This window comes from Urocitellus parryii, chromosome 9 (assembly GCF_045843805.1).
Source record: "Urocitellus parryii isolate mUroPar1 chromosome 9, mUroPar1.hap1, whole genome shotgun sequence".
Classification (NCBI taxonomy): domain Eukaryota; kingdom Metazoa; phylum Chordata; class Mammalia; order Rodentia; family Sciuridae; genus Urocitellus; species Urocitellus parryii.
Genome location: NC_135539.1, coordinates 145108779 through 145135475, shown reverse-complemented (window position 1 = coordinate 145135475; position 26697 = coordinate 145108779). Strand labels below are relative to the sequence as shown.

At 58.4% G+C, this 26697-nt stretch overlaps 1 protein-coding gene across 3 annotated transcripts in view; it reads right to left on the bottom strand.

Annotated features, from left to right (window-relative positions):
* The window catches only part of Rxrg (retinoid X receptor gamma), a 37583-nt gene extending 11633 nt beyond the window's left edge, over positions 1 to 25950 (bottom strand). Inside the window, exons 1-4 of one of the 3 annotated variants that reach the window (XM_026409504.2) lie at positions 25608 to 25950; positions 11780 to 12027; positions 4693 to 4837; positions 2722 to 2901 (exon numbers count right to left, since the gene is read on the bottom strand). In XM_026409504.2, coding sequence (XP_026265289.1) covers positions 2722 to 2901; positions 4693 to 4837; positions 11780 to 12027; positions 25608 to 25656 — 622 coding nt within the window. In that variant the 5' untranslated portion in view covers positions 25657 to 25950. Of the gene's footprint in view, positions 1 to 2721; positions 2902 to 4692; positions 4838 to 9535; positions 9752 to 10753; positions 10901 to 11779; positions 12028 to 25607 lie in introns of those variants that run through there. The other 2 variants (XM_026409506.2, XM_026409505.2) reach the window with 2 other exon arrangements.
* Positions 25951 to 26697: the final 747 nt, after the last annotated feature.

The following is a 26697-nucleotide window of genomic DNA, read 5'->3' as shown; positions in this document are numbered from 1 at the left end:
CCCCCGTGACTAGCCCACTGACCTTGCCCCCCGTGACTGGCCCACTGATCTTGCCCTCCATGACTAGCCCACTGACCTTGTCCCCCGTGACTGACCCACTGACCTTGCCCTCCGTGACTGGCCCACTGACCTTGCACTCTGTGACTGCACTGGCCCTTGGCCTCTATTCTCCTCTGTTCTCCCCACACAGTCCACTTCAACTGTGGCAAGCAGGCTGGACCGGCACGGGGCTGACTTTGACCTTGTAGTGCCAGGTCATGGCTGGTCTCAAGGTCAGTCAGATGGGTCTCAAAGCCCAGCAGACTCACCCAGAGGCCTGGGGACATGGGGATCTGTGATGGGGGCAGGGGAGGGGTGGGAAGGAGGGGAGGCCATGAGGAGAGGCAGAGAGCAGGAGCAGGGGCCGGGCAGGAGCCTGTGCCTGGGAGGGGAGGGACCTTCCACAGGCAGGTCCACCCCTCCCCGCTAGGGGCCTTGGTTTCCCTATCTGCAAAGCGGTGGCCGACTGCAGTGATCTGGGAGGACCCGTGAGGCGCTGCACAGCTCGACAGAGCAGCCACGTCCTCTGCCCTGGCCTCTCTGGGCCCTTGGGCTCGCCTCTGGTCCTCTCCAGCCCCTGGCCTCGCGGGCCTCTTCCTCCCTGTCCTCCTTCTCGTCCTTGCTTTCCCTCCTGGGCCTCATCCAGGGACCCTGTGGACATCACAGTCTGCATTCTCCTCGTAGGTGATCTAAGGCTGAGGCCGAGTCCGTCCTGTGTTAACTGTTCTCAGGTCCTCCGTCCTCCTGACTTGGAGACACGGGAAGCAAGCTAAGGGAGGCCCCTCTGCGGACCTCAATCAATCTACACTTGTGACACTCAGGAAAAATCACCTTCAAGCTTCACAGAAAGCAACCTCGGCTTCAGGGAATTCGACTCTGGTTTTGCCATTAACAGAGCCCCTGCTTGAGACTCCTTCTCCGCTGGCAGTGTGAACCTCCCCGTCCACAAGGAGGACGTGGTGAAGGAGGAGCAGGTCAGGGTGGTCTGACAACTGAGGGTGGCCTCTCCTGAGGCCGGGTGTGTGCTGAACAGCCGGGCAGCGGGACGCCAGGACCTCAGCTTCGGGGCTGGCACAGCCCAGGCTCCCCTGAGCCCTCGTGCTAGGCCACACTGAGGACAGGCCGTGTGAGCTGAGCGCAGGGGTGGGGACCGCACCACTCGTCTCCCGCCACAGACCTGGAAACCCTTCACCTCGCTGGGCCTGTGTGCGCCACTGTGAAATGGCTCCCAGGGACAGGTGACCCTGAAGGCCACCCTCTCCACACGTCCCCTTCTGAGTGGCCTTCCCTCTGCTCAGAGGCTCAAGGACCTCGCTCTTCCTCCGTGATCCCCGTCAGACTCCTCCTCACGGAAGGAGCGGGAGGAGCTGCTGGGCTGATTCCACTGTCACCTGCTGCCAGAGGGACGACCCTCACTCCAGAGCCCACGTCACGCCAGCACCAGGGCCCAGGACCAGCACAGGACACGGCTGCCGTCCTCAGGGATTAGCTTCCCTTCCGTTCAGCCAATGCTCAGTGGACTCTTCAGTCCCATAAAGGAGCAATAACCCAGCTCCATGTCTTTTCTCTTGCACCAGAGCAGCCACCTACATTATAGATGTGACCCTCCAAGGCACCACGAAGGTCCCCGTGAGGCCACATTGTCACACCTGTAACACCAGCAGTCCAAAGACACAGATCCTCCAACACCCAAGGGTCTGTAGCACACCAAAGTCACGAGTATGGGCAGCCTCCCCCAGAGACCCAGGACCGGAAGGGAGAAGACCCCTCAGCCAAGAGGCTAAGTGTGACCCTCCATGGGGAGAGCAAAGACAGCACCAGGACATCTCAGCCCTGAGGACCTCCATCAGGACCAGAGCACAGGACCAGGACACCTCAGCTCTGAGGACCTCCATCAGAGACCAGGGCACAGGACCAGGACACCTCAGCTCTGAGGACCTCCATCAGAGACCAGGGCACAGGACCAGGTCACCTCAGCCCTGAGGACCTCCATCAGAGACCAGGGCACAGGACCAGGACACCTCAGCTCTGAGGACCTCCATCAGAGACCAGGGCACAGGACCAGGACACCTCAGCTCTGAGGACCTCCATCAGGACCAGGACACCCCAGCTCTGAGGACCTCCATCAGAGACCAGGACACAGGACCAGGACACCCCAGCTCTGAGGACCTCCATCAGAGACCAGGGCACAGGACCAGGTCACCTCAGCTCTGAGGACCTCCATCAGAGACCAGGACACCTCAGCTCTGAGGACCTCCATCAGAGACCAGGATACAGGACCAGGTCACCTCAGCTCTGAGGACCTCCATCAGAGACCAGAGCACAGGACCAGGTCACCTCAGCTCTGAGGACCTCCATCAGAGACCAGGACACAGGACCAGGACACCGCAGCTCTGAGGACCTCTGTAAGAGGACCAGGGCACAGGACCAGGACACCTCAGCCCTGAGACCTGCTGCCTAGGTACAGGGAGGAAGAGGGAGAGGGTCAGTATGGGTCACTCTTGGGCCCCAGGGAGGATGGTGAGCGTGGAGGAGGACAGCGCCCTGCCCTCTTGCTCTAGGAGCACATTTTCTTGAGAAACCACAGAACCCATGGCCACCTGACTTCCAAGTCTCCTCCCAGCAGCCCCTCTCTGTCCCCTTGTCCCCGACACACACTGCCCATCCGCCGAGGGCGCTCACCCTCCCGCTTCATGCCCATGACCAGGCACTTCTGGTAGCGGCAGTACTGGCAGCGGTTGCGCTGGCGCTTGTCGATGAGGCAGTCCTTGTTGTCGCGGCAGGTGTAGACCAGGTCCTTCCTGATGGTCCTCTTGAAGAAGCCCTTGCAGCCCTCACAGCTGTACACCCCGTAGTGCTTTCCTGCCACCAGAAATGGACAAGTTAGGTCGCTCTCTGAGCACTCCGAGATGCCCCGGCTCTCCCCGGAGCAGCACGTGCCCTGGGCACCCACTGAACAACAGCCCAGGAGCAGCTGGGTGTCAGGAACAGAACTGAGGCGGGGGGTGCCGTCCTTCCCTTGCCCTCCCTCTTCCCCGAAGGCCGATGGCCTGGTTAGAAAGCACCCAGCCTGCGACTTGACTTTATTTCTAGAAACAACTGCCTCAGTTGGAGATCTCGGTGTATGTGGTCAATAAAACCATGTTTACCCACCAGGCATGACCTAGCAGGAGAAGGACCTCAGCCCAACTAGGCTTTCTCCAAAGGGGAGCTGAGGCTTGGGAGCCCCACTTAAAATCTGTATCCTGTGCCACAAACCATGAACAGAATCCCATGCCACGAGTCTTGAAGCACTAGTGCCTGCTGATGAGCAACTGGGCACGTGATCTTTATAGCTCAGCAGGACACTCCACCTGGAGGTGTGACACAAAGATCTGACAGAGGAGATCCCGCTTATCTAGAATAATCTGCCACATTGCTTTATTACCCAGTCGCCTCCGCGGGAATGGCTCATGTGTCTGGCGGGACACCAGGCCACCCCCACATGGGCATCACAGAGTGACCACACTGCCCTGCCAAGTGCTTGACGCGGTGGAACTCAACAAGCACAAGGAAGCGGCTCACCCAGGCCCAGGGCTGACTGCTGGGCCAGGGGACACCAGGAGCTGGAACTCTGACGCTGCAGGGAGCCGGAGTCCCTGAGAACTAGCAGACACGGGCAGCCGCCTGCCAGAGCCTGCATCTCAGAGCAAGCACCCGATGACAGGCGGCTGGAGGTGGCGATGACAGGGCCGCCTGGGCTAAGCAGATGACCAGGCAGATTCCCCGAATCCCCAGCAGTGACCAGCCCAGGGTTTCTTCTGGGGCTCAAAGCACCTGCTGCTCTCAGCTCTGACACATGGTCTTTAAGAAACACAGGACCCCTCCACCCACCGTGTGGCAGACCCCCTGACTCTGCAGCATGAGCGCGAACCCCACATTGTAGCTGAAGTGACCCAAGCCAGCAGATGCCCATGGGGCAGTGGCCGGCAGTGGCCCAGCCTGCAGGACTTGGAACTGACTTCCTGGGCAAGTGACTCTCAGTCACTGACTAAAACGCTCCAGCACCTGTGACTTTCAATAGAGTGGCCTCCTGTAGGAGCCGGGGTGGGGGACAGGAGGCAATATTCACCAGCCAGGACCTTCCCTGCCTTCTCGTTCTTCAAACCACCACAGCAGAGTTGGATGCAACCAAAAAATAATTGGGGCAAAAAGGGAAGAGGATCAAAGAAGACTAGTCAGTCAAGCACATTTGTGCATGCCTGTAGAAACGTTAAAAATCTGTAATGCCACGAAAGAAAATACGCTAAAGTCTGAAAGAGTGTGTCTGTCTTGGGGACTTTATGGGTAATTTTTTACTTTTCCTTTGTACTTTTCTAATTCTTCAAAGTTTTGGCAATGACTATTGCTTTTATAATTATTTATTTGGGACATTTTATAATTATAAAATTGATTTTTAAAAATTAAGGACACTCCAGCTGATGAGTGCAGCTCTTCACCATGCACACAGCCACGGTGCCCCTGCAGCGGGACCCCTGAACTGAGGTGCCCCAGGACTCAGGCTGTGAGCCCACTGGCAGGAGTTTAGGGCGGCAGGGTGTCTCCCTTTCCTGTGTGCAAAGAGTCCAGGGTGCAGGGTGGCCTCCCCTCCTCAGGGCCTGCTTCTGCACATACCTGAGGATCTGTCCCCACAGATGGCACAGATGTGTTTAACCAGAGATCCGGGGCTGGCCGACGGGTAGCTCATGTTTCCAAGCCCAGGAAGCCCCGGTAAGGGCTTGATGTCCTCTGAGCTGCTGACGCTGTTGACCACATTGAGCTGGAAGAAAACACATGAGTAAGCCTGGCCAGAGTGGACCTGTGCCCGGGGCCTGCGGCAGGGAGCCGTTCCCAGCACAGAGGTCGGGAACTGCCGCTGGGACGTCAGCCTAAGGCAACAAGCCACACAGGAGAGGAAGGCGGCCCTGACCCAGGTTACTGCACTCCGTCTCTGTCTGCTGGCGAACAGAGACGGGTCGCACACGGGTCACACTGTCCCACTGCTCGCTGGGACAGTGTCAGCTGTGCCACCAGGCCAGACACTGTGCCTGGCTCCAGGGCACAGAGGCAGACACAAATGCACACCCTGGTAGAGCTCACCGTGAAGAGGAAGGGAGGTGCAGGCTCACCCCACGAGCCCACTGGGTGGGCCACCAAGTGCCCAATCATTGCAGAAGCACCGAAATCATGCCGAGGGCCCCAGGGTAGGTTTTTGAACTTGTCCGTAAGTAACAGATGTCCCTCCGTGAAAGCAGAAAACCTGCAGACAGTTCTGCTTCCTCTCTCCAGCGCCTGATGTGGGGCCAGCAGGTGGCAGAGCGGGCAAAGCTGGCCTCCCGTCTGCCTCCCACCAGCTCCCGCCCACCCCGCAGCATCCAGTGCTCTTGGGAGGTGATTGAGAAGTTGCTGCTCAGTGTTTTATGTCCACCGGAGAAAACACGTTAACAAACGTGAGACTGATCCCAAGTTCCTCTGGGTGCCCCTGGGCATGGGCCAGCACTGAGAAGGAGGCACAAAACCTAGGTCTCTCTCCCGTCCTCAACACAGTCCCACGGAGGAGCCGGAACAGGGACAAGCACCAGAAGGTAGAGCAGGGTTGGTCGTGCACGCGTGTCCCCAGATGCCCCATGGCCGTCGGGGCTGGAGGAGGGTGCCGGGTTTCTGTTCTCTCGACTAAAAGGCTCAGGTTTACTCCAGTTGAACTGGGCTGACTGGGCTGCACAAAATAACCACACAAGAGACACAAGGACCTTTTTCTTTGGGGTCGCTGAGACGGCTCCTCTGACCTTAAGGGTCCACAGGAAGAGGGAGAGAGAGAGCATGCGCTGACCCCTTTTATTGAGGAGAAGCTACTCAAATGAGGCCAGGGGTCAGGTTTCAGGGGGCTGAGTATCTTCATGATGTCCACTGTCAGCAGGTTGACTGACACCTGGGTAGGCCACACCCAAGGGCACAGTAAGAGAAGGGGACACACACCAGGCACTTCCATGGAAGATTCTATCCTAAACAGGGCAAGGGGTTATATTACAAAGGAACAGGTGAGCGTAGCTCCGCCCACGGGGCTGTAGGAAGACACACCCATGCAGGAGACACCGACCCTTGAACCCAAGAAGGGTGGGGAAAGCTCTGCCACATGTCTGTGACTGAGCGCCTCAGCACCCAGCAGGGAGTGTGACCCAGTCACGTGCAAGGTTGGTCTCCCACAGGAGGGCATCCCTGTCCCCTCTGCTATTGAATCCCGTCTCCTCACCAAGGCGGCTGTGATTCCCAGGGTCAGCGGGCTGGGCCCTCCTCCTCTACTCCAGGGCTGTGGGACGCAGGGCTGAGTGACAAGACACAGACAGCCAGAGAACCCGCGATGGGATTCTCCAAGCCATCGACGTTTCAGTTCACAAAGGAGATGCTTATGGGACACAGGAGTGGACAGAGGGTCCAGGGGCATGTCGTGAGGGGTGGGGAGAAGACACAGCTCTTGGTGCCTCACTTTGAAACAGAGTCACCGTTGCTCTTAAGACATGTTTTGTGTAACAGCTACACGCGTGTGGTGGGAGGCCCCTCGTGTCACAGGCTAATGGCCCCGGGGTATGCGCCTTTGCTGTCTTGAGGCAGCACGGTGGTCCCCGGCCCAGGTGCATGCTGGAGCTTTGAGAGAAACCACTGCTGCCTGCCACCTGGACAGCCTGATCCCCAGTGTCTCAGCTCCCCAGCACCCAGGCACGGCCACGGTAGCGACCACAGGTGCACAGTGACCCCCGCCTGCACTGGGCCTCGGCTCTGCCCGAGAACCTCAAGAAGGTGGAAATCGGCACTTGGATCGCCCCAGAGGATGGAACTCAAGGTCAGCTGGCACCGCAGCTCTTCCCCCAATCCTCAGAATGGCAGAGAGGTCGAGGGATAGGAGGCCACCGTGGATCAGAGGACCCTGCCATCCCCCGCACCCCGTCTGCAGCAGGACGGCCCCATGCGGCCAGCCGACACTGTCACAGAACAGTGGTCCTGTTGTGGACCACTACAGAGCCTTGCTTGGGCTCTTCAATTCTTTCAATCCTCACAACCCGAAGGTCTTCCTATTTCATGTCCGAGGACACTGAGCCCTAAAGTGGTTTGTCGATTGGCTCATTCAGAAATGGCATGAAGACACAGAGAGGAGGGGGCGCTGGCATTGTCTCCCAAACCGGCCACCGAGATCAAAGTCAGTGGGTAGCTGAGGAGGAAGGGGAAGGAGCACATCCTACTGGTCAGGGAGACTTCCAGGAGCAGGAATTTCTGAACTGAGCCCTTGAAAGTGGGCAGGATTGGACGGACCAGTGTGGACACAGGCTTCCGCCTAGGGTCTGTGGAGCACACGTGCCCAGGGGAGACTGAGAGGCGAGGCTGAGGGGGGCTGTGACAGAGCCTGGAGGCTCTCGATGGCCAGCCAGGAGGCGATGGTTTAGGAGGCGATGAGGAGCCCCTCGAGGACTGAGCAGAGGAGCCATGCCCTTGAGACTCCACCTCCGAGAAGGACAGGAGACAAGTGGCACGCAGAAGGGCAGGTCCACCTCCGAGAAGGACAGGACAAGTGGCACCAGGACTGAGGAGAAGCCCCAGGCTGTTGCACCTGCCCAGGTCCCAGTTAGGTCCCAGCCAGGCCCAACTGCCGGGAGCCAGAACCCTAGGCCCCGGATGCAGGTCATGGACCTGGGTGTCAAGAGGACCTCGGTCCCCGCCTGCTCCAGCACTTCCCACCCCACCTCCTGGGCCAGGACCCCCTGGAAGAGCTTTGGGACCGTCCCCAGTCTGAGCCAGCAGCCCCTCTCCAACACCTCTTCATGAGTCCAGATGGTGAGGGCACAGAGGGTGGGACAGGTGGCTGGTGTTCTCTCCCCTCTCTCTGGCTGACTTGGGGACTGGGTGGACGGAGAGCACAGTGGCTCTACGTCCATCAGAGCGCGGGTCTGCCGGCCTGGAGTCTCTGCTTGCCCCTCTTATTCCACTGGAGCCCGCTCAGCTGCGCAGGGCACCTCAGAGCAGGGGTTCACCAGGCAGGGAGTGCGTCTGCCTCTCCAAGCAGGCTGGCCGCTCCCCAGGCCTCGGCAGAAACACCCTGGGCAGCCAGCTGGTCTTCATCTGCAGACTCGGTGGGGACCGCTGCTTCCTCAATGCTCCGGCAGCCTCCATGGAGCCGGTCCCACCTTGCTGAGCTCCATGTACTCCAAGGGCTGGCTGCAGCAGGCGCTGCTGTTCCCGCGTGCAGAACCCACACATGGGCTGTCCTGCGGTCCAGGCAGGGTCCTCTTCACAAGGACTGACAGGCCTGGACCTTCCACCCAGCTCCTGGTCTGGACCTGCCGCTGACTCACTGTGGGGTCTCGACCAGGTCCTTCACCTCACAAGACTCCACTTCCCCATCCCTAGGGTGGGTCCAGGGTATTCAAATCTACAGCGTGTGAGTGTGTGTGAGTGTGTGTGTGTGTGTGTGTGTGTGTGTGTGCAGGAGGTGGGGAGGCTGAGGTTTCACATCTCCTGTGCCTTGCTTGACCGAATCTGATCTCATTTGACATGTAATGTCATCTAATATGCTCCCACTTGAAGAAAAGACTGTGGCTTAAGTTTTTTTAAGTCGTCAGATTAGATGAAATTTAAGGTCTATTCCAGTTCTAATATTGGCAATTTTTAAATCTAAGTATTTACTATAAAATATAAACAGATTTGAGAGGACAATAACTCAGTTATCAATGAATAGCTAAGCAGTAATTAGTAAGGACAGAACCAGGTCAGGCAGCAGGGTCAGGAGGGAGGACTCTGAAGACTTGTAGGATCTTTCCAGGCATGCGCGCGCGCGCGCTCTCTCTCTCTCTCTCTCTCTCTCTCTCTCTCTCTCTCTCTCTCTCCCTCTCTCTCTCACACACACACACACACACACACTCAACTGCAGCCCAGACCATTCTCTCTAAAATGGCATAAGTGTGTTCCCAGTTACCCACTTGGTGTCTTGGGAGATCGCTCAGTCCACTAGCATGCTCCCAGGCAGGCTCTGACCCTCACGTACCCTGGGCCTCTCCAGTGCCCAGTCCTGGGCCTGGTTCCGTGAAGGCATGTGAAATGCACCTCTCTAGAACCTTCTGGCAGCATGCTACACCTGGACAGCCAGGTATGGGAATGACAACACTGTCACCACAAGCCTGCCACAGGGCACTATGCACGGCACTTTCTCAAATCCATGTCCCCTTTGACACAGAAGTCCCTGCCGGGTGACCAGGGCAAGTATGTGCAACCCCAGCAGAGAACAGGAAAGCCTGCAGGAGCCAGCTGAATGGTTGGCAAAAGGTCACTGGGTCCCTGCCCCTGCGCCCGAGCTTCTCCTAATTCCTCAAGATGGAAAGGGGAGCAGATGGCCGCTCACACAGCAGAGCGCCGCCCGGGGAGGCCTGCCTGCTGCAGAGGCCTGCCTGCTGCCCCGGCCCAGGCTCTCCTCTCCACGCTCAAATGCACTTACCGGTCACAGGTGGAGCATGCTCCCGTGGAGTCCCACCCCGGCCAGTCCTAGGCTAGGATGACCCGGTGCACAGGAGCTCTGCCCCAAGTGGTCCGAGTCCACCACCCGCGGTAACACAGAGGCCTTCTGGCAGGGGAGTCGGGTGAGTTGGGCAAAGTTCCGCTGCCGTGTGGTTCCGGAGCCCCAGCCCTGAAGGCTGGTGAGTGTCCGGTCACAGCTCTGCCAGCACTTGGCAGCTTAATTTAGCTCCCAAGGCCAAACTTGGCCCGGCCTCTGCACCCAGCCCAGTTGGCCAGGACCATGCTCCCAGCTGACCTCTCATCCCTACACTGTGCAGACTTGGGGCCGGGACAGCCCTGCCGCTCCGGCTGTAGAGACGAGTGCTCTGCTCGGGGGCTGGTCAGTGGAGTGTGGTTGCTCAAAGCAGCCTTGGAGGGAAGTGGCTGCCCTCCGCTGCCCGAGGGGCCTGCCGCCGCCACCTTGCCCTCTGCTGCTTCACAGACAGCAGGTTGCTCTGGGAAATGACCCACTCATTCCTTGTCTCTTCTGTTGTGACGGTCACAGCATCACTGCCGCGAGACAAGACTCTGGCCACTGTGCTGAGTGTGTGTCCCCAGATCCAGGTGGTGATGAGCAGCACCTACACACAGTAGGTGCACCTGCCCCACAAGGCAGCGGGTCTGTCTGTTCCTCCCTCCTGGAATCGGCACAGGGAGGAAGGTAAGCGCGCCCCATACATTCCAAAGGGCTGGCACCTGTGCTCTGCCGACCCACAGGTGGGGTGGCAGAAACACATGCTCGGCCATGTCCATCCCCACGCCCCAGCAGTCTGGCAGCCCCGCTGCCACAGAGGCCGACAGGTCAGGCAGGTCACAGCCCTCCCTGCTCCTTCATCTACCACAGTGCCTTCGACGTGGCACCCCTGCACGAGATTCCTCGGGGGCCCGGATAAGCAATTGTCCCGTGAGGTTCTGGAGGCTGCCGCGCCTCAAGATCTGCAGAGAGGGTCAGCAAGCTCGGGCCCTGGGAATGCCGTATGGTCTGAGAGCGGCAGGCTCAACCGAGGGGGAGCCCGTGTTTCTGTTCAAGCCTAGAGGCAGGACGTCAGGCAGGAGGGCTCTGTCTTGCTCTGGCAGGACCGGCCTTTCGATCTGTTCAGACCTGGTGGGTTGCGGGGCCCCCCCCCACCACGAGGGCAGTCTGCTCTGCCTGGTCTACCTGTCATCCAGAGACACCGGAACAAGGCTTGACCAGATATCTGGTGGCACTGTGGCCTGAGGAGCTGTGCTGGCAGTGAGCAGCAGTGACGCTGGCTGTTCCCCAGGAAGAGACCTAGTAGGTGTGGCGCGGGGGCTGTCCTTCCTAGCTTGTCACTCCTCCCAAGGCTTCCCGTCCTGTGCCGTGACTAGCAGGGACAGCCTCCTCCTGCCGTCAGTGCTGGCATCCGCCACAGGCCGTGTGCAGAGGCTTTGCTGTGCCCCTGGGTGGGGCTTGGCCTTTGCACTCTGTGAGTCGCCCTGGGAAGCATGCCCAGTAGCACTGTCCTTGTGGGTGACCCGAGCCTGCACAGAGCCCAGGACGCCCGCTGTCTGAAGCAGAGCCCTCCTGGTGCACAGCTTGAGAAGAGTGGGAGACCAGGGGTTGCTTTTGCAGGCCTCCTGATCCGGGAGCCGTTTTATGCAGCCACAGCAAGTGGGCAGGGCCGCTGCTCAGGAGGGGAGGGCATCTGGCCCTCCCCAGGCCCCCGGAGCCTCGCTCCCCGCTGTTGTGCACACAGCTGGAGACAGCACGGATGTAACATGACCTGCGTGGCTCTGGCGGGGGGGGGGTGTCCATGTGCAGCTCCTGCCTCTACCCCTCTCCATTGAATGCCTGTGGGGAGCAGAGACCAGGCCTGCTGGTTTCTGAATTCTAACCAGAGCGTGGGCACTTCACGGCCTCCACACCCATTGCCAGGTTGAGAACACAGGGGGCCACGTTCCCCACCATAAAACAGGCCTGGGAGGCACGACGTCACAGTCAGGGGTGAGCCACCCAAGCTACCTGGGTGGTGTCCCTCTCCTGGGCCCCGAGGAGTCGTCCACTCCAGGGACTGCTCAGCCTGAAGGCAGGGCCAGGCGCTACAGGGGGCCGCCTGCAGGGAAGACCACCACCACCACACATGCACGCGCCCACAGCGGCTCTGCTCCTGCCCCCGGGTGAGGCCTTCGGGGTGCTGCGGGCTCCTGCAGGTAAAGTGCCTACCTGAGAGCTGGGTGGGGCCACCAGCCTGACTCCTGGAGGGGCCGCCAGTGCCCCCGAGGGCGGGCCCATGGCAGTCGTGATGACGCGGTACGGGGAGCCCAGGGCAGTGAGGGGGGTCCCCGTCGCACTCAGCGTCCGTGGGGCACTCACAGGGGTGTCCGTGAAGCTGGGGTGGCTGTCCATGGGCTTCCCTGTGGACAGGGCTGCTGACGGGCTCATGGAGGTGGAGCCGGCGTGGCCAGGGGAGCCTGTAAGGAGAGAGCACAGGGGACAGGTGGGGTCAGACACGTCGGGGGCTGGCCAGCCCGCCTCGCCTGGCTCCATGTATCCTTCCCCTCTGGCCACTCTGCATATCTGTGGACCCGGGGTCACACCTGCACTGAGCCAGCCATGGAGACACGCCCAGGGTCGCAGGGAGCCGGCCTGCCCTGGGATGGGGCCCTCATGATGTCCCAGCGTTTGGGGCCCTGCCTGGAGTCCACTCTAGATGATGGACAGTCAGCAATGCCACAGGGGCCGGCCCACAAGCCCAGGCCTGGGTGACAGTGGTCCAGGAATAAGGGGGTCAATGCCAAAGCCCCCAGTGGGGGTGGGGGTGGGCAGGGCAGATGCGCAGGCTGCTCCAGCCTTCCCCACGGAGCTCCGGGAACCGGCAGTGTGAGGCCATGCACTTGTGTGTGGACGCGGCCCTGCCCACAGGAGTCCAGGCCACAGGACCCAGGGAGCCACAGAGTCTGCACCGTGCACCTCCCGGCCCTTGTCTTTTGGAGCTTTTGCCCACAGATTTTGTCCTGCCCAGCTCTACAGCAAGGGTCACTGGCCCTCGGAGGAGAACTTGGAGAGGCTGGTCCTGGCTTCATGGCCACGGAGGCCCAGTGCCTGTGGGTCTGGGGTGGGCAGAACAGCAGCATTGGCCAGTGGTGTCCAGCACACTTCCCCCACCCAGCTGAGCTCCTGCTCTCCTGCAGACAGTGGCCAACTCGAGAGGAAGGAGAAGAAGAGGGTCTTGAGAGTCCCCCATGTCCATTCTCTCCAGGAGGGAGCTGCCGACCTTGGGCTCCGCGTTGGCAGAGGCTAGGACACACAGGGGCAGCCCTCCCTGCTCTGGCCCCCGGGGATCAGGCACGCAGAGCTGCACCCACAGGCAGAGTGAGGATTGCCCTCAGCTCAGCCGCTATCCCCAGGGGAGAAGCAAGAGGGTGGGCGGAGGGAAGTGCCTGGCAGGGGCTCCTGCAGAAGCTGCCCACATCCAAGTGCTCACTGCCCATCAAACTCCATGCCACGCAGAGGCGGGACTGACCATGAGGCTTGTGTTCACTGAACAAGCCCTGGAGTGTACTGGCTTGTACTGTACAGCCAGTGACACTGGCTGTAGGCACTGTCCTAAGCTAAGTGCCAGGTGAGGAGGGGGACCCACAGAGGGACTTGCTGCCTTCAGAGTCGGGGAGAGCAGGGAGCGTCCCAAAGGTCACCCTCACATCCCGGAAATGCAGCATGTGCAGCTCCAGTCCATCTGGGCAGCTGGGCAGCCACTAAGAAAACTGCAGCTCCTTCTCACCCCCAGCCGTCCCCAGGTTCAGGACACCTGGCCTGAGCGCCCTCATCTAGAAAGCTCTTGCTCATCCTTCAAGGTCAACTTCAGTGTCACCTCCTCCAAGAAGCCTTCCTGGCGTCTCCTGCTCAGGTCTGACGCCCCTTCTGTTTTCTAACTGCAGTCCACGCTTACTGGTGTCTCAGCCCTGATTCTATTTCCATATTTGTTAATCTTCCTGTCTTTCCCACTAAACAAAAGGAAAAGCTCTGTTTGTCTCTCTTTCCCCACCCTTAAGTACAGTGCCCACCCTGCCGGGGTTCCAAGGCAGAGCCCACGCGCTCTCCTGTCTGCTGTCAAGGACAACAGGATGAGTGGAGAGCCATCTGCATCACAGAGCTGCAGACGAAAGTTCACCTGAAGGAGAGAGAGGAGGGCGCTTCCAAAACCTCAAGCCAGGAGCCTTGCTGGTTTGCACAGAGCCTTCTGGGCTCTTCTGAGGCCTGGGAGGCTGACGTGGAGGAGGCTCACCAGACCTGAGTTGGCTTCGGAGACAGGGACAGGTGACTGGGAGCCAGCCCTGACTGGACACTCCCCAGGGCAGGTCATCTGAAGAGGCACTTTCCAGGTCCCACCCAGGGCCTCTTCTGGTCCTCGGCTCTAACCGGCTATCAGGAGCTGGGCCTTCACTTCTGGCCCCCAGGGTCCAGCGCAGGGCCTGGCCCCAAGCCTAGCACAGAAAGGTGGGCAGCAGCACCTGTACCACCCTGACAGGGGGGTGAGCCAGACCTTAAAAACCCCAAGAGCTTCAGGGTTGTTTGAGGGGAGGGTCCCTATGTTGGTGCAGGTTTACACTGTGGCTGGGCTGTAAGTACAACCGCTATGGAAGTCGGCGTGGAGGGACTCAAAGGCTAGGCCTAGAGCCGTCCTATGACCCAGCAGCACCATCCTCAGCATCTACCCTGAAGAATCAATCACCACCTACAGCAAAACACGCAGACCGTGTTTACAGCAGCACGATTCACAACAGCCAAGTTACGGAATCAGCCTGGGTGTCTACCACAGATGGACAGATGAAGGAACTGTGGTCCACATGCACCATGGAGTTTATCAGCCCTAAGGGAGAATGAGATGGTATCATTGCAGGAAAGTGAGTGGAACCAGAGACCATCATGTTAAGAGAGTAAGCCAGACTCAGAAGTCCAGGTTCTATGTGTCCCCACGTGTGGAAGGCAGAGAGGAGAAAGGGGAAGGAGGAAAGTCCACAGGGGGTCAGGAGGGGGAAGGGGGCGGGAGGGATGTGAGGGGAGAAGGGAAGTGCGGGGAGTGACCCTGGCCAATCACGTTGTCCTGTTGTGAGCGAGTGCCAACTCCTGAGGACAAATCCCACCATCACCTCCAGCTACGATGAACCAATAAGAGACGGAATTAAGAAGAGAGCTATTTCAGCTCTTTAAAAAATGATAAATTGATTTCAGAAAAAGTCCAAGTATATTTTATACTCTGTATAAAGTATCATGGAAATGAGACTGCAGATTCATGATGTCTGAGAAACCTGGGCCCTGCACAGAAATACGCAGACCGGGACCGCGAAGAACTCACAAGACGCTTCAAAACAGAATCAGGGGGCATCATCAAAGTGATCTGAAATTTGTAGTACATGGTTGTTATTGTTATTATTAATAAAAATTAAGGCAATCTGACTTGTCAGTGCAGTGGTGAGAATAGCAAATTGGGAGAAGATGAAATAGCAAGTTTAAGTTTGGTTTTTAAGGATCTTACAAATGTGGCTGGGGCTGGTGGTGGCTCAGTGGTAGAGCGTTTGCCTAGCATGTGGGGGGTACTGGGTTCGATTCTCAGCACTGCATATAAATAAATAAAATAAAAGCCCATTGACATCTAAAAAATGTTTTTTAAAAATGTGGCTAATTTCTGCCAAGTCAATGACTGAGAAGAGGTGGGCTGTTTTATGACATATCTTTTAAAAATAAAATGGATACCTACATCTCACGTAAATGACCTTTGGTACTTTGCTTCTCCAAGGAGTTAGAAATAAACAGCTTTGCGTTTAGAAAAGATGGAGAACAATGGCTTTTCTAACTGGAGTGCTCTGGGCGGGAAGTTAATGCTTCTCGCAGACGCAGCTCACAGTCTCCCCGTCCTCAGGCCTTTTCCTTCAAAGCCCCGTGGAGGCGACCTCCAGTCCCGAAGTACCACGAGTCCTCCACACACTTGTCTGTGGTGCCTGGTCTGTTCTCTTTCTTCACCGGGCCTTTTGCTTAAGCTACAAATGAGCACAAAACTATCAACCGGTTCCCGCAGCATCATCCGAGCTGCAGTGGCGGCTCCTTCTTAAGAATTAGTGGCATTTCCAGCAGATTGATCCAGAGTACTTTCTCCCTGTCCCTCAGCCCAGGCCAGGCCAAGTCCGAATCTGAAGTCCAGCTTCCCTCTTGTGCCCATCCACTCTCGGTCTCTGCCATGGCTTGATCGTGTGTCCCTCCAAACTCATTCTGGGACTTAACCCTCAGGAGGGCAGTGTGCGAGGTGCCTGTGGGCGGTGAGCGGGCCTCCAGGCTCCACCTAGGAGGGCCCTCTGAGGGAGCTACGTTGCTGCCTGGCCCTTCTACCCTTCCTCTTACAACCACACGGGGCTGTTCCGGCTTCACCCCTTCCCTCATGTGGGGTTCAGGACTGGGTGAGAGGCTCCATCTTGGAAGCAAAGACGGAGTCCTCTCTGGCCCCAATCTGCTGCGGCCCCTCCAGCCTCCAGACCTCTGGGCCACACGTTTCTGTGATACCTAAGTTTCCAGGTCTGAGGTGTTTTGTCACAGCAATAGGATGGACCGACACAGCCCAGCCCAGTCCCCTGTGTGTGAGGACCCTGCCCTCGGCCAGGTGCCCAGAGGCCTGGAGAAGTGCACATTCCCTAGTCTGCAGACGTCATTCTCTTTCCCCGGCGATGGCTTCACAAAATGGCCTAACTGGTGGCGTCTCTCAGGGGGCTCCTCTCTCCTGGCAGCAGGTCGAGAGAAGTGTTCTGTAGTCCCGACCTCCTCTCCCCAGTAGGAAGCTGGCACTTGGCGGCCTGCACACTCCCCTCCGGCTCTCACACTTCCTGAGCGCTGGGTGGACACGGCTCCCTGGCGCTGGGAAGAAGGAAGGGCCAGAGGTGGAGGTAGGACCGTCTAACCGTCTTGGAGGACCTGCCGTCATCCGCTGGACCACACTGAGGCTCAAGCTACGTGGCAGCTTCAGTTTGAGATGCTGCCTGTCCCCAGGAGCCAAGCCTGGGCAGGGATCTGTGGAGTGCCTGACGCTACAAGAATCTTAGAGTTCCTGTGTGCACTGTGGCCCCGAGGCCCCGGGGCTGAGCTGTGGAGAAGCAGGCGATGGATGCTGAGGCCAGAAGCCCCGGGTGGACCCCAGGTTCACCACTCTCCAGATGGGACCTCTGTGAGCTGAGGCTCCTTGGTGCCACATCAAGTCATTCATGTGGCTCAGCAGCTCACAAGGCTCCGGAGCCAGCAGCCCAGCCATGGAGTCCCTGTCACTACCCCGTAAGTGTGGTGAGGTCAGGACAAGTGTGCAGACGAGGGTGTGTGTGAAGAGTGGCCTCACGCAGGTGAGGAGTGGGTCTCAGCTAAGGTGTCATCGCCAAGCCCTGCTCCAGACACACCAGTTGTTCACAATGTAGAATTTTCTGAATGGTTCAGAAATACCACTGCTCTGGGCCCAGAGAGCCCCCCATTATGCCAGCCAGCTCAACCACTCCTAGGGAGCCCCAGGTCTCCCCAAAATTCACTCTGACACCCGATCCCCATTCTGAATTCCTGGTGTTCCGCCAGGGGCCACGTTCCTGAATTCCCTCCCTTTGCTGATGGCAATCTCACAGCACCTAGTACTGTGTCTGGAACACAGTAAATACCAAAAAAGGATAGTTGGTGACTAAATTAATGAACAGTATGGTGTTTGCTGATCACTGTGTGTAACTAGATGTAGAGCTGATCAACATCTCCTCCGCATAAGAAATCAACAATGCTGATGTTTATCAGAACAAAAGCCCTGGGAAATCTCTGAACAAGTGAAGAGTGAGTGTGTGTGTGTGTGTGTGTGTGTGTGTGTGTGTGTGTGTGTGTGTTCACTCAAGCAGGCGAGCAAGAGAACAGGAGAGGAGAGAGAGACTTGCTGAGAAAGAGAAGCCGGCAGGAGAAGTACCGATTCCCACCAAGGTGAGGGAGTTGCTTAGCAACCTCCTCCCAGCCAATGGGAGGGAAATGTCAAGCCTGAGTCCCTCTGACTGGCCGACAAGGGAGCGAATGGCGCGGCTGTCCACCCTGGGCTGCTGTGCCAGGGTGCAGGGTGTGCTCTGTGGTTGGCAACCTCTTCAGGAGGGAATGGGAACTCTGAGCCCACGGATGGGGAAGGGTCAGGTGCTCCTCAGAGCAGGACTTTCCACTTAAGTCGGCGTGCCTCGAGGGGCCCCGGCCCACCAATCTCTCTGCATGGGACAGGCCCCAAGGAGGCCTGCCTCCCTGCCTCCAGGGGAGAGATGTGGCACGTACTTGACAATCACAGCATACCCAGACACCTGGCTTGTTCTTTGTCAAAGGAAACTCACGTGTCCTTCTCTCCTTGGCTTTTAACAGAGACTGCTGAGCAAGCCTCGTCAGCAGGCCCACCCACCCCATGAAGGACTTTAATTGACACTTCTATGTCATCTCCTCCGCTGAGCAGCAGCATCAACAGCCTAGCTAGTGTCACTGAGCAACTGGCAGCAGCCCCGAGGCCCCGACCACACACATTAACCTGCTTCTCGCCACAGGCTGGACTTGGCTGCGCCTGTTGCCCTCACTGTACACAGGAAAAATCCAGAGACAAGAGTGACCGGCCAAAAGGAATGTGGCTCGTAACCGGGGCACCGGTCTTTTGAGTCCAGGAACTGCAGCACGTTTGGCGCTGTGACTCTGACCTCCCGCGGTGACCCCACAGCCCTTCCTGCCCTCGCCTGCCCGACTCTTGGCCTGAGGATCCAGCCCTGAGCCTTTCTGGCCGGAACGGCCCATCCTGGCACTAGCCCATCACAATGCAGAGCCTGCCCAGGCTGCCTTCAGCAGGGCCCCAGCCCTGGCTAACCCCCACCCCTCTGTAAAAGAGCCAGACGCTGGGGTTGTCGATTGGCACTTCTTGTACCTGAACTGCTATCAGCGTTTTCAAAGCACTTTCCTGTGAGGGTTTGGCTGCATGGCCATCCTGAGACTGGACGGGGAGGTACTGAGACCTGTTCTGGAGATGCGAAGCTCTGCATCTGGACAGAGGTGGAAAACAGCCTCGAGCCATCAGTCTCCAGTGAGGGGCGGCCAGAGTGGAAGCCGGTTTAGGAGGGGCCTTCTCTGTGGCCAGGGCCCTTCCTGGCTTTCTCAATGTGGAAAATAAAGGAACGAGATGGAGACGGGGGAGGCCCGGCCCCTTCCCAGAGTCTTTGTGGGCATCAGCTCTGGGCTGATGCCCTGTGCCCAGGCCCTCTGGACCAGCTGAGCCAGCTGCCAGCGGGCCCTTGTGGCACACAGGACGGTTCTGCCTGGACCCTTGTGGCCCCAGGACAGCTGAAGGGGTACATCACCGGTGCTGGGGGGGGGGAGGGGGCATTTGTTCTTCTCCCCCTCCCCACCCCCTGCCCCCCTCCTCCCCTCTCCTACTCCCTGCCCCTCCCCTAAAATCTGTAATGACGAGGTAGTGAAAAGCAGGGAAAGATTGATAATCGGCCTCATTATTACTAGCATTATATATAATTATAGCAAAACCTCACTCATTTGGATCAATTGAGAGAAAAATCAGTCTAAATTCGTGACAAGTTGGCAGATTACTTTTAAATTAGAATTTTATTACTTCTAAGTAACACACGTGAATAGTTTGTGTTTCAAGTACCACAAGCTAATGGTTACTAAGTGGGGATTTTATAAAACCTGCTTTAAAAGACTCTTTTGTAATTAACACCCCGTTAATATGCTAATGACGCTCCTACTAGGCTTTCTAAATTGTTGAAAACAGATGCACCTTAAATGGGCTCAACACCTCTCCGATCATCTCAGCTGCTTAACAACCTTTTTTCCTTATTATTTTTTTGTGAATGAGCAAATACAAACTAGTTAATACCATGACCCATTTAATCACAATTCCAAATTAATTATGCTATAAATTAATAAGCCCATATTGTTTTTGTTTAGAAATCGGACTTTTAGGATTTAAAGGACCATCTCATTTCATAGAAGAGGCAATCGTCTCAGGGAGGTTGAGAGATTTGCTCAGGGCCACACAGCACAGCACAAAAATCACCAGCTCTCTCAGCTCGTGGGTCTGAGTATACACTAGCCACTATGTCATGCCTGACACTCACAGAACTCTATAAATATGTGCTATTATTTCCATGGCAATTACTGGTACTGATTTGATCAAACTATTTTTTGGATGCTGATTTTGTGCCTGGCCCCAAGTTCAGCACGGCAGACAAGCAGACCCTCCCGGGAGGCTGCAGCTGCACACAGACCTCAGTCTGCCTGGGAGTGATCCGCAGAGCAGGACCCAGCCCCTTCAGACAGACAGGAAGCAGGTTCAGCAGGACCCCAGGGCTTGCCCTGAATTACTGCGACCCAGGACCCGAGTCGAGCCTCTGGCGGTGCCTGCCTTCGCCTGTGCGCCCCTTTCCCACCCAGGACCAGGTCACAAGGCTGGCTGGTGCAGATGAACGGGATGCCATTGCTCACAAACGAGAGGCACCTGGGGGTCCCCTTCAGAGGAACCGCCTGTCCCTCTGCACCCGTTTCACGTGCTGGCACCCCCTGTGCCCACTGGGCCACTGAGACGTGCCCAGGAGGCTCTCAGTGCTGGAGTCCTTGAACACCACACCACCCTGCAGCGCCATGAGCCACCTCCTGCAGCGACATTCCCTTTGGGTGATATACACAGCCTGGTCTGTTCTGGATCCCCAAGACTGAACTTCTTTGGATCTACTCACACCCACCCCGAGAAAAAATGTCACAAGTCATTAATTCCCAGATGTTTGGGGGCTTCTGATGGCAGCCCATCTCTGCACTCCTGCAGGGCAAGGACTCGCCAGTCAAGGCATCCGCACAGCCTGGCACGCCGTGCCAGTGAGCGGCTGGCAGGGGTCCCCGCGGGCCTTCTCCTGGGCTCCCACCTTGCTGGGGCTGACCAAGCACAGCAGCTCTGTGAGCCACACCCTCCAGGAGGGGGCTTCCACACGACACTGGTGACAGCAAAGTGAACAGGGGACAAGGGAGGTGCCAAGGCACAGAAGGACCCCAGGCCACCAGCCTGGGAGAAAACACCCCAGATGTCTGTTAGGCAGTCCCCCGCATCCGACTTCTCATAGGAGCCTTTTGAATTGAAGATCACGGACTTCTCCGTCCTTGACATCCAGGTCCCTGGCCTGGGGCCCCAGTCTCCTGAGAATCATAGGTTGGAGGTTCCTGGTAAAGGCCCCTGAGCACTGTCCAGGGAGAATTTGCTAAAGTGGGGTTTTCTGAGACGGCCCCCGTGGAGCACCATTCCCTCCACTTTGCAGCATCTGCAGGGCGCTGGCGGCACACTGAGAACAGGCAGCCTCCTCTAGACAAAGCCGACAGGCGGAACTCTGGCTGAATTTAACACCAGCCGCCACATTTTCACAGAAAGAGAGCAAGCTTTATTACGTGTTCACAGTCGTCCAGGCTTTTAGAAGTTTAGTCCCCGTGCCATAGAAGGCCATCCCTCTGCCCGTGGGGGCACTGGGAGGACTGTCTGTGGCTCAGCCCCTGCTCCTCTTTCTGTCACCTCAGGTGGCCCCAAGAGGACCAGGAGAATCCAGTTTGAGGACCGAGAACAGCCACAAGTCCTGCGTGAGCCCATCTGCCTTCCCAAGTGTCGTTACCTGTAACCGATGGGTCAGACCAGAAGACCACAGGCCCTGTCCCGCTCTGCGACTTCAGCTCCCAACAGGGATCGGGCCACACGGGTCAGAGCGAAGGGCTCGGATCAGCCAAGGAAGGGCAGTCAGGAAGCCTGCTCCTGGGCCCCGGGGCAGCTCTCCTCCTGGAGCACAGCCTGAGAGGTCCGCCTGCCCTTCCCTGGAGACTGAGCACCGGGCAGGGCGGGAACGGGGTTCTGCCTGTTAGCACAAGGCGCCGTCCAACTGGGAAAGCGCCCAGCCTTGTGGAGGGCCCAGCGCTGGCCAGTGTCTGTCCCTTTTCAGCAATTACCTGTGTTCCAAAGACAAAGGGACCTCAGGTGGGCGTGAGGAGTACAGGGACGTGGAGCCCCTGGGGCGGGTCTGGGGCTCTGCCCCGCCGGCCTGGCTGAGGCTGCCCGGGCTGGAGCGGCTCTTCCTCACCAGTGAGGTCTCCTGGGCAGAGGCTCAGCCTCCCTGCTCTACGTCCTCATCCTCATCTGTGCATGGGATCCTCATCTGTGCATGGGGTCCTCGTCGGTGCATGGGGACGGTGGTGACAGAGTCTGACCTCCCATGTGCGTGTTAAATGAGATGAGCACCAATCCCTGGAGTGCTTGGCAAACAGTAGGTGCCCAATAAATGTTAACCGCTGTTTTTCACTCTTTTGTGAGGATCATTGAACCCAAACTGAGTTGGCCCGTGAGAGCCACCTAAGCCCAGGCGTTTGGGAAAACAGACTTCCATTCCCTGGGCCTCTGTGTCCTCTGGTTTCCTAAAACAAGAGCAAACGCCATCTTCCTCTCCAGCCAGACACCAGGGCTGGTGGCAAAGTTCACAGATCCAGAGGCCACAGCAGAGGGAAGGAGAAGGCAGGCCACCTGGACTCTGCGGCACGATCCTCCTTTCAGTTGGGCCTCAGCTCTCCTCTCTTGTAAGATTGTAAATGTTTCAGAAAATAGTTTATACTAAATATGCTCCTTCCTAAGTCTCATAAACAGTCACTCCTTCCTACATAAACCCTTACGCCCAAGGTATGTTCCAATTCGCCACCCACACATCTGCAGAGGGAGAGGTGTGTTGGAGCAACGCAGGCCTGCGCACAGGCGTGTGAGCCGGCACTGCGGTCCGACCCTCCGCTGCAGCTGTCCCCAGGTGGAAGAGGGTCCTGACCTCCCTGAGGGTCAGGGAGGACTCATGCACATGAGTGGAATTCTGCGAGGTCACTGTGGCTCCTTGGTAGCTCCTGGCTCCTCTGCTGCGTCTCGGTGCCAGGCCACTGTGTGTGCAGCGCTGAGGACGGATCCTGTGGTTGGATGGGAGCTCCAGACCCCCAGGGGCACCCCACTGACCCAGCTTTGCAGAGCAAGCATGTCACCCACAGAAGCACTGAGAGGTGGCTCAGCAGAGCACAGCCCCCAGACAGCCTGCCTGGTCCCCATCCTGGGCCGTGCCATTTCTACTCGGAGGCCTGGCTGAAGTTCTGGGCCTCTCGCTGCCCTGCCGTCCTCCTCCTGAACAGGATCACAGGAAGGACGGCGATCCTGCCTGCTCCTGGGGTTGTGCTGAGGATTGATGTGGAGACCTGGCTGAGTGCTTGTGTCCAGGGCCAGTGTTTGTGTTTCAGGATGCTGGTTAAGGAAGCAAGGCCGGCCCCTCTGCTGACCTGGGGCACTGTTGGAGTGGGGCTACGGGCACTGCCTGGCCCCAGGAGAGCAGGCCTCTTACCAAGCAGCCCAGGGGTAGCCGCGGAGGAGAGAGGCTCCCCACCAGCAGGCAGGCGCTGAGTGGGGAATGTGGCACCAGCACCTACGAGCCTCGGGCCACCTTGACCAGTCTCTTGGTGGTTGGTGGGACACCAGCCCAGTTATCTCCACAGGTGACTTTGCTTCCCCGGGGATTCTCACGGGGTTCCTCTGTGGCTCCCCTTGAGTGTGTGGCCCGGGCAGGAGCTGTCCACCAGGTCATCAGGAGCACAGCACAGCTTGCAGCATGGGGGCAAGGGTGGTGAGAGGCTGCGGGTGACCTCCGCTCTTGTCCTCAGCACCCAGGGCCTCCACAGGCCTTGTCCCCCTCCTCAGCTCTGCAAGGCCTCAGGCCTCCCTGACTTGGGGTGGAGACCTTCGGGTCTGTGTTTAGCCTCCTCTTGACTGGTGCATGCAAACAAAATGGAAAATATCAACAGACCCAAACAAGATGACTCTCCTCCCCTGGGGGTCAGGGAGGACTGCCTCCAGGAGCCCTCAAACAGCCGGCAAGGCCTTTCCCTCCCGCCCTGGGGGCACAAAACTGCTTCTTGAGGCTGCACCTTGTGTCTGCTCTCTGAAACCTCATTGCAGCAAACACTGGAGCCCCACAACTATGAGAATCTGAGCCACAAAATATGTGAGTCAAAAGATGAGGACTGAATTGTATTTTTCCAGATCTCTGTTTCATTATTCTACAGTGTCTGCCTTTACATTTATTTGCTTGTTTGTCTGTGAGTGGGACGGAAGGAATGGAAACCTGACACCAATGTATGGATGGCTCTGCAGCAGCCCTCCCCCAGGGCCAGCTCCCCTCACACTCCCCCCAAACCAAGGCTGCGATGCTGAATCCCATTTTAGAGAGGAAGTCAGTAAGGCCCAGAAAGGTCCGGAGCTTGCCTAAGGTCACACAGCTAAGTAAGTGAAAAGCTGGGGAGGCTCAGCAGTCCCTCCCCCACCCCCTTCCTCCCTCCCTTCCCCTCTCTCTCTCTCTCTCTCCTCCTTCCTTCCTCCCTTCCTCTTTCTCTCTGTTCCTCCCTCCCTTCCCCTCCCCCTCTTTCCCTTTACTACATCAATTTAAAGCAATAGCATCGTAAGTTTGTGAGAGGCTTTTCTGCAACTCAACCCTCTGTGGTCCCAGACTGGTCCCTGACTTCCACAAGTCTGGGATTACACATCTAAGGGACAAAAGGACAGGGCAGTCTCTGCAGCCCTGGAGGCAGCCCCAGGGGTTCAGAGTGGGCTTCCTCTCCTATACCTATCTACTTGTCCCTTTTTCTCACCTCCACTGCCTTGCAGGATCAAGGGGCCTTGGAGGGCTCAAGAATCTGCCTGAGGATAAGTCTGCTCCTCCAACAGTCAGACTCAGAGAAGCCCAGGGGAAGAAAGCCTGAGCTCTGGACGGGGCTGAGAGGCAGTGAGGCAGCGAAAAACTAGACCAAGTGTCCAGGGCGCAGAACTGGCCTCCATACTCCCAGGTCTCAGACTGGCAGGATAAGAGGAGGCTGCCTCCCACAGGGCAGGCGCATGCCGTGCTGCTCACTTTCAGAGCTGCCCCAGCCTGGGAGGCAGACAGGCCTCCTCAATCGGTCATCCCAGGGCCGGACCCCATGCTTGCCTGAAGGACTGAGCAACGCCCCAGGCTACTACCCCAGGTCAGGGGCCACGTCCACCCTGCAAAGTGGGCTGGGTCCCGTCTGCTGGTGAACCGGCTGTCCAGAGGAGGGCAGGGGGCAGGAACTTTTCAGTTCTCAAGACCTTACAAAAATGTCTGTCCTGGCGCCCAGATCCATAAGGGGAAAGCTCCCCTTGGCTCCCAGATGCCAGCTACGTGTCACCGCCTGCCGCTCTGACCGGAGAGGCCAGCTGGTCAGCTGTTGGCTCCCTTGGCGGAACTGGGAGGCTGTCCCTGAATGAGAGACCCTTCACAGGGGTGTGCCTGGGCCTGGAGGAAGACGGTGCACCCAGTCTCCGGAAGCTTCTGCAAGAGTGCCCGGGCTGCCCCGCCTGGTGTGGCCCCTGGAGTCTTCAGCTCGCCTGTTGCCTCCTGTGAGAGCCCAGACCCCCTCCCCAGAGCTGACCCCCCAGAGTGGCAGCGGCAGCCTCGCTAAGGAATGGGGGTGGGCAGCCACAGGGGGAAGAGAGGAGCCATTAGCAAGTCAAAGGAGAAGAGTGGCAAGTTACAGGGCTGTTTTCTTTTTGAAAATCCAATTATAGTGAAAGCCTCTTTCAACTAGAACAACGGTGTCAGGGGCCAAGCCCTCCCACTCCCACCTTCCCCGCTCCAGATGAGATGAGGGGTTGGAGCCAGCGCGTCCCTCTCTCCACCGCGTCCCCACACAAACATGTGGGGTATGACAATGCTCTTCTCGATCTTTGTCTCAGAGCGTCCCCGCTAGACGCTGTCCTTGGGCTGCCCCCAGCCCTCAGGCTGCGTGCTAACGTCTCCTCCGCTGGGACCCTGGCTCCCCATCGGGCCGCGGCCGCGCACTCGGCACAGGCTGCCCAGCTCCGTGTAAACACAGGTGCCCTCCTTCTGCCCAGCACCGGCCCTTCCGTCCTCCCTGCCCCCCGGACAGGTCCCGCAGCCCAGCCCGGCCGACTCACCTCCAAAGCCTGCAGGAAACTTCATGAAGTGAGGGTAATTCCCGTACATGTTGATCCTCAGTTCATCCTCCGCCTGCGCCCACTGAGGATCACGCCCCTCGGGCTCCGCACAGCCCGCGGCTTCAACTTGGGCTCGCGCGAGTGGCCATCGCCTCCGAGCCGCCGGAGCAGGGCCGGGCCAGCGGGATTAGTCAGGCGTCTGCCCCCGGAGCGCAGGTCCACATGGTGCGCCGCGGCAGCTGGTGCCTGTCAGTAATCGCGTAAAGCCGCGCGCTCCTGCTCCTGCTCCTGCCGCCGACCCTGTTGCTAGTTTGATTAACTCGGGCGGGTTGTGCTGCGACTCAGCTCCCAGCCGTCCCCAGAGGTCCCCGCCGGTGGCGCGATCTATTATCTGGTAACCAATAGACGTGTGGCCGCCCCAGTGGGTCAGGAGGGGGAGGGGCAGGCCAGGGAGACCCTTTGGGCGCCTTTTCCTCCACTTGCACCCACAAAAATCAATGGGGCTTTATTGAGATGCGTGTTCCCACGCCGGCTCCGCGCACTCGGTGCTGACGGGCGGGGGTGGGGCCGGAGAACAGGGCCCTTTCATGAGCACCATCAGAAAAGCGGACTCGGCCCAGCTGCGGAGAACTGGAACCCAGGCCCTCCTGCCGGACTGCGCTCCCAGGAGGGAAGCTTGCCGGAGCCGTGGGGAGCCGTGGGGAGCCATGGGGAACCATGGGAAGGCCGTGCTGCATCAGGCTGTGGTTCTCATCCTCAGGGTCCCCAGGGATGGACTCAGCTCAGATACTACATGCAAAGACCACTCTGGGGCCCACAGGCACCGCCAACCCTGGCTGGCACCAGTCCGCAGAGGGGAGTCTAAGCTCGGCTGATAGCGGGGCTGTTGTCCACTCCTTGTGACAAGGTGCTGCTGGCCTGTTCTTGAATGCCTCTGGGAGCAGGGAGCTCAGTACCATCCCATCCATCTTCTTGGGAGACTGGTCAGGGGGCCCTCTGTGGTCCTCACCACAAAAGCGCTCTCTGCTGAGCTGGAACTTGGCTCTCCTCCGTGGCTTCTGTCCCCAGGACCTCAGCTACTTCCTGGTCC